The 7633-nt window shown below is 37.4% G+C and overlaps 1 protein-coding gene across 1 annotated transcript; it reads left to right on the top strand.

Annotated features, from left to right (window-relative positions):
- Nucleotides 1-319: 319 nt before the first annotated feature.
- Nucleotides 320-6318, top strand: LOC104457887 (trafficking protein particle complex subunit 12-like; the record flags this gene model as incomplete). The annotated part of the gene is made up of 2 exons (XM_010073900.1): nucleotides 320-1529; nucleotides 6172-6318. Coding segments are annotated over exons 1-2 (1356 nt in total), but the record flags the coding sequence as incomplete, so codon positions are not given.
- Between the last annotated feature and the right edge of the window lie 1315 nt (nucleotides 6319-7633).

The following is a 7633-nucleotide window of genomic DNA, read 5'->3' as shown; positions in this document are numbered from 1 at the left end:
CCCCTCTGCCCGCTCTTAAATGGGGACCGAGCACGTCTTTGCCAGCAGAAGAGCAAATACCGTTTTGGCAGGGTTTAGTGGGAGATACTTGCTTCTTAATCCCACTATTTTTGCGCCTTGTAAAAAGGATAGAGAAAAAGCCTTTTTTGGGGTTAAATTATTCTGTGGGTAGGTGTTAAATGACAGATGTCAAACAGTGAAATGACGGTATTTTTAAGCAAGAATGTCAGTATTTTTATGATACTTAGGAGTTTCAGGGTGGCACCTGAGCAATAAAACTAACACTTGTTCTGGTGGGGATTTTTCCCACTTCAGCTACCATGGAGAATAATGAAAGTAGTGCTGAGGATGTGAAGGGCGCCTTGGATGGAGATGACAGAGGAGACACAGTTCAACAGAAAACTCAGGAAGAAGTTCTCTTTCACGAGGAAACCATTGATCTTGGTGGAGATGAATTTGAGTCTGAAGGGAATGAAACTGTATCAGAAGATTCAAATAACTTTGTAGATAAACTTAATGAACAAATGATGGAGAGTGTCATTATTTCAGATTCTCCAAACAACAGTGAAGATGACACAGGTGAACTTGGTTGTCTCCAGGAGATTGTAGAACAAATAGAAGCTAAAGATAATCCAAAAACACAAGCAGAAGTGGATAAAGAAGAGTTTTTAAGCAATGAGAGTGAAACTGAACAGGAGGAAACACCCAAAGACATTTCTGAGATTGGAACAGATGATCAGACATCTTTAAAGGAGGAATCAATTCGGGAAGCAGTGAAGGAGGAACCAAAGTTGAGAAACAACATTCCTGTTGAAACAAAACCCAATAACATTGATGAAAGCAAACCTGAGGACCAGATATCATCACCCAGTACTAGCAAACCACCATCTGAGGCTGAGCCTATTCCTGTGTGTACCATCTTCAGCCAAGCAAACAATGTTAATACGCAGCCACAGTTGTTCCTACCTGATGGTTTTGAGCCTCAAATGGTAAAATCTCCCAGTTTTAGTAGTATTATTGAGACTCCAGTGAAGTCTAATCCACAGGTGGTTCAACCAAGTCCTAGTCTAAGCAAGTTCTTTGGTGATACCGTTAACACTAATACTTTAGCTTCTGATTTTTTTGATTCCTTTACCACATCCAATTTTATTTCTGTTAGTAATCCAAATGCAAACTCTTCAGTTCCAGAAAAAACATCCTCCCTTTCTAATGGGAACAGTGCTTGTGCTTCATCTAACCATACTTTCTCTGTGCAAAATGGGAGACCTGAAGCAGGTGGTCCTCCATCATCTCTAGAAATAACTCAGTCCCCCAAACCATTCTCACAAATCCAAGCTGTTTTTGCTGGGAGTGATGACCCATTTGCCACAGCCTTAAATATGAGTGAACTAGATAGAAGAAATGATGCTTGGCTTCCTAGTGAGGAAACCAGAAATGTTCTAATTTCGGTTGCCACACAACAGTACAGCACCGTGTTCATAGATAAAGAGAATCTCACCATGCCTGGATTAAAATTTGATAATATCCAGGTAAGAGTCTATTATATATATACATATACCTTCGTATATTATTATATTTTAGAAATATTGTATAGGATCTGCCCGATAATCTTTATACCATAGTTCTTCATATTGTTGCTGATGGTCACCTTGTGTGTATTGCTGCAGTCCTTATTAGAAAATTTAGTGTCATTGCTACTCGTATATGAAGGGTCTAAAAACAGATGTGATTTATTCAGAGTGAAATTTGTTGGGTATGTTGAAAACCAGTGTTGACAGTTTCTATAGAATCGAAAGCTGGTTGTATTTTTAAGTAGTTTGTTTCTGGTCCTCCTAGTCAGTAAGATAACGCTTGCATTTGGTATATATACCAAATCGGTATGCTGTACTACAAAGTCTGAAAGCAGACGGCTTTGCTTGTGGAATTCACTGTTGCACCCAAGTGGGAAATAACATTTTTCACTGATGTTCACAGTGCTCTCAATAATATTAACATTGACTGAAATAACAGCATTTGTATCTTTCCTAAGCAGTGGAAAGGTATAACCTGTAAGAAAAACTGAGTGCTAGAGCAAGCTACTGGGAAGGGATAACCCCAAAATGAATGGGAAAACTCCAGATGAGATCATGAAGGGAAAAACATAGTAGTGGAAACTCTTTTTTTTCTCTTCTGTCAGAGTTCCCAACTGCTGAGAAGGCATAAAGCATTTTTTCAGAATTTGAGAAATTTCATTTGGATCTCTTCAGATATTTCTCATGAAGCACTTTTATCCTGGCTGCTCAGCTAAGGCTAACTGTCGTAGTGGAATTTTTTTTCTTGAAATAAGCTTATCCTACTGTTTCATATCTCTCTCTCTAGCTAACAGAATTGTTGTCTAGAGAGATGATGTGGAGGGTTTGGATACTTTAATTCTTGATTGTAGCATAACAAAGACTACCAGTCGAAACTCAAATACAAGCAGAGAACAGCCTGCAGTAACTTCCCAGTCTGTGGCATTCACTTCTGGAGTGAATCAAGTCCGGATCTGTAGCTGAATTATCTGACAAATCTTAGGTTTCTGTTACAAGGAACAAATTATATCAGTTTTAGACGTATGCTGCTGCCTCTTCTTGAGTTAGCTTTATCTTAAAATGTGTTTGTCATCACAGAGCCCAATAATTAGTGTGAAAGAAGACACTGTAATAGGAAACTACTCCTTCTCCACTCCTTCCAAAAAAAAATGGAAGGGTCTGTCCCACCTTCCCCGGAAAATCCCTTGGACCTTGATGAGTAATTCAAGAGAATGTAGTATTTCTCTCCTGACAGCTAATGGGATGGACAGAAGGAATGATCCCTTCTGCAGGCCCCAAGGGTGAGGATCTTCTTATTGCAGGCCTGCTTTTTTTGCAGTAGTTCTCTTGCCTTCCTCGGTCCAGTCCAGGATTAAAGGCTGTTTTGTGCTGATGATTCACTGAATCTGGGCACATGCATGTATGCAGATCTACCATTTAGTACATAACTGAAAAGAAGGTACTATGGCAACGTCCATGTGATGTATTTCTACAGTAAGACCTGATGTAAAATCATCAATGGAATTTGCTGCTTTCTTCGTTGATTATAATTTATAAGCAGTCACAGAGGTGTGTCAGCAGGGACAAGTTTTGAAGTGCTTTATGTTTATACAGCTTTCCTCACTTCCAGTTACAGCTTTTCAGGGGCCTGAGTGCGTGCTTTGACTGACCTGACATCCCCTGGTTTGGTATCATTGTTTCATGCTTCTAGTACTGCAAATTGTGTATTTAACTGAAACTATAATTGTAGAGTACTTGAAATGTCAGCTGAAACGTTGTGCAAGGCATGTTTTCAATGCTAAATCAGCTTCCAACAATGGTCATTAAAGCTTTGGCATGAATAGTTTGCTAATGCTAAATGTTAATGCAAAATGTTAAACTAGGCTGCATGCAGTTGACAAAGAAGTTAGTTGAGAACTGCGTTTACAGTGAACTGTAAGTGTAGTCCAGGGAAGAACTGAAATTTTGTATTGCATTACTGAGGAGCTCAGTACTTTCTTCCCTGCTCACTCAGGAAGTGTTTGTTCTTATTACACGTGTTGTCTTAAGTGGGTAAGTCACACCAAGAAAAATACTAAATGTTCTTGATTTCAGATGCGTGATACTTTTTGCTGATTGAAGAAACGTTATTTTTTTAAACTATATTGTGTTTCGTACAGTACAAATTATCTGTATGTGTGCTCTCTGAGTGTGGGAGGAAGTTGGAGTACTGCTTTTTATGCTCTTTCCATGATGACTTTCTTCATCAGTTGCTGTCTGCTGTGTGCTTGTGGTGGAGTCACCATCCCTGGAGGTGTTCAAGAAACGTGTAGATGTGGTGCTTAGGGACATGGTTTAGTGGGTTAGGTGGTGTTGGGTTGATGGTTGAACTTGATGATCCTTGAGGTCTTTTTCCAACCTTAATGATTCTATTATGTTCTTTGTTTCATTACATTCATTTGTAATGTTCCCTTCTCCAAAGTACTGTTGGGGGGGATTAAAAACTCTTTTCTATTTATGTCATTTTGCGTACACTGTCTTTTCTTAATCCTTCAGACTCTACTGTCCAAAAGATGGAAATCTTGTTTATTCATAGGGTAGGTAACAGCATTAGAGGTAAAAATTTTCAATGTAGTGAAGCAGCAGTTGCAGTCTCATTGCTCAAACTACACAGAAGACACAAACATATTTCCAATCACTGTCCAAGGGGAAAGTGCAACCACTTAATATCAATTATCTTTATCATAGCTAAGCTTTACTGTATTTTATGCAGCTCACTTTTTTTTTTTAGACAACAGACTTTGTGGCTTGCTTCCTGCTCTGTGTGCTGACAGCTTCCTACCTCAGTTCTTCGGATCAATGTTTTCATGTTCCTTTAGAGGGACTTTTGCAAATAGTCCTTTGTATGCTTACAGTTTTGCATGGTCACTTTCTACTTTACCATCTTAACTATTGCATGCTGTTCTAGTTACCACAGAAGAAAAAAAGAATTAAACTGAAATGCAGAGAGAGGAGTGATGGTGAGGAGTGCAGAGGTTCTCTCTTGTGAGTGGTACCTAAAAGGAAGCGGACCTTTTGCCTTACAAGAGCAATAATGATCTAAAATTCATAAAAGAATTAAGGTGAATAGAGGATTACAATTTGCTGGTTTATATGGCAAAAGAACTGTTGAGTAATATGCGTAACAAAATGAGTTACTGTTCTGCAGCCCCTGCGAACTGGTTTTAAGTTGTAGAATTCATTCCCCTCGAATGTACTTTTGTTCAGAAAAAGAGATTGAAAAGTGACTGAGGCAGATGTCATAGGAGGTATGTCTGTGAGTGGGTGTTTAAAAATGGTAGGCAGATATGTCACCTGGCACAGGTGGACCCAAACGTTCTGGCTGCTTTAACCTGACAAAGACCGGTATGAGCTTATTCTGTTTCTGCTAGTACCTGCTATTCTTTACTTTTGCAAAATGTCGGTTATAAATTGCTTTCTATTTAAAAACAAAAATATAAATATGTTGTTAATATATTGCTGATAATTTTCTTTGTTTTCAGATGTTTGCTTTTACAACATTAAAAATGCATAAAAATATAAGATTGGCAGAAATCTTACAGAAGTCATTTCTGTTACCTGCTTTTGGCACATTAGTGGCTTCTGACACCATAGGGGAGTCTCCTGTATACAGTAGCGCATACAGACCCAGCAAGACTCGGTCCCGCTCGGCACCCTGTTCTGCACTGTGTATTGGCAGCCTTGGTACCTGAAGTGTCTGCAAACAGCAGTAGCACAGTTTTCAACATCTGCCTATGTGTGATCCACAGTTTTTAGGTAGATGCTTGACATGAATCTTGAATTTCTTGTTTACCTGTTGAAAATTTCTAGGACACAGATGGGAAGGCACAGCAATTTATAGTTGAACAAAGATTAGAAGGGGAAATTGAGGCACAGAGGGTGTGATAATTTCATTGCTAGCAGAGCTGGAAATAGAACCTGGATTTGGACACTCTTCCACTTAGCTTCTCCATGTCATAAAATGTAGAATTAATCTTGTCTAACTTCAGAAATGTTTCAAATGTCTATCTCAACTAATCTCAAGTGTTCAAATTACTGAGCTCAGATAATTAAATTTCTCTGACTGATTCCTGCAGTTAGTTGTTTTGAAATTGAGCTTACTTGTTAAAGGGTTGCTGTTTACTTGGTTTTGTGATCTTTCGAAGTTTATTTTCTGTGGATACTTAAGGCTAGCTGGTCACATGCATGTTTATCTTCAATCAGTAGATTGCACCTTTCAATATTAACATCCGTTATAAAAACATGTAAAAGTTACTGTGTTTTGTAAGATCTTTGAGGAGTATTTTGTAAGATCTTTGAAGGATAGCAATATGAGAAGCAAATAAGCCTGAGTGTTTCTATGCTAACTGAAACCTAAACATTGAAAAAAAGAATATAGCAAATAATGTAGAGTAAATCTAGAAGTTTTAATTAAAATGCTGTAAATATGTATGCTTTGCCACACAAGAAGTACTGGAAAATAAGCGTTTCTCAAGTGGAAAGAACTATGTTGCTCGGCTTTAATTCAGTATTTTATTTTGCTGAAATAATGGTTAAAAGTGTCTTGTTATGTTTCTTCTTTTTCTGTTCCATGAACACCAAGGGAGATGCAGTAAAAGACTTAATGCTTCGCTTCTTGGGGGAGCAAGCTGCAGTGAAGAGACAAGTTTTAAACGCCAACTCTGTAGAGCAGTCATTTGTAGGCTTGAAACAGCTAATTGTAAGTAACAGTCCGCGTAATTCAATATATGTTAAATACCATGCTTCCTTCAGGATAATTGGGAGGAGAAACCGAAAAAAAAACCCAAAACCCTACACATCAGTCTGTTCATGATCCTGCAAAAGTACTAGCCAAAGTACAGTAGTTTTTAGTGGGAGTGACACAGGAGTTTAAATATTTTGTTTATAATGATATAGTAAACATTTTTTTATATGCACAACTTAGCAAAAAAGTAATTTTAAGTTACTGTGTTATCAGCTGTTAATTTTCATGTAATGTAAATGGTTGCAAAACAGATTTTAATCACTTTTTTGTTTATCTGCATATGTATTAATAATGTTTTCACCTTAGTGTTTTACAGAAAGTAAGACACACAAGTTGTAAAAGATAAGCAAAGCTGATGTGATTTCAGCTGCTTTAATTTTTCTGTTTCAGTGCAGGAAAACAAAACTAAAGTACTTCTAAATGAAAGTTTACTTTTCTCTAGGTTAAAATCCTTTCCTTAATGTAAATGTTTTGAACCTGGAAATAGTTGCATCTAGCGCCCTTGTGAACCTTGCCTTGTTCTTTCAGTCATTGTGTTCCTGTATAAGACTCATTATTGTTACATGAACTGAGCCTTACTTAGTCTGTTGAAATGTCAAAATATTTTATGCCTATTTTACTTTTGAAAAAAATGGATGAAAAATTACTGAAGAAAAACAGTGAGGAATTACAAGTGTTAGGACAGACTGTATTTAGTATTTAACATATTTTAATATGTGTTGCATTACATGTAAGGCTCCAAAAGAGACTTTTGTGTCATGTTAGCAAAACTCTAAGTGGTCTCCGCAAGTGTTGTTAAAGGAATTCGGAGGTAATTTTGGAAACTAAACCTGAAAAAACAGATTGTTATCTGCATCCTGAAGATAGATATTTTTCTGTGTGTCTCAATGTTTTGCTTAACTTGAGAGTTTGGAGGGGAAAAAAAAAATCTTACTAAGAAATCTGGTCCCCATCAGTGTCTAAGTAGGAAAAGCCTTTTTCTACGCTTCCTTTTCCAGAAGAGGAGTTTTGACATGTGGGAAATATTTTTCTCTTTGGCCTGGTAGCTCTGTCAATGCAAAATGTTCTTCTGTGCTGCAGACCATCTTGTACCTTAAATATAGTGCTGCCACGGACACTGTTTTAGCTTTGAGTGTGCTCTTAAGGTCAAGAAGAGCAGTGTTTAGGCTTTTAGGATCAAAGCAGAGAAGATAAGGAGGCAATCTACAAGCATCAGATTTTTTGCTACCTGTAGCAGTTGTTGTGTGTTTTTTTTTTTAATCTTGTCTTATTAGAAAGGTTTTTGTTTTTTTTTTTTTTT

The sequence above is a fragment of the Pterocles gutturalis genome, unplaced genomic scaffold (genome assembly GCF_000699245.1).
Source record: "Pterocles gutturalis isolate BGI_N339 unplaced genomic scaffold, ASM69924v1 scaffold48682, whole genome shotgun sequence".
NCBI classification, from domain to species: domain Eukaryota; kingdom Metazoa; phylum Chordata; class Aves; order Pterocliformes; family Pteroclidae; genus Pterocles; species Pterocles gutturalis.
Note: the sequence above shows the minus strand (reverse complement) of the source record. Positions and strands in the feature narration are given on the sequence as shown.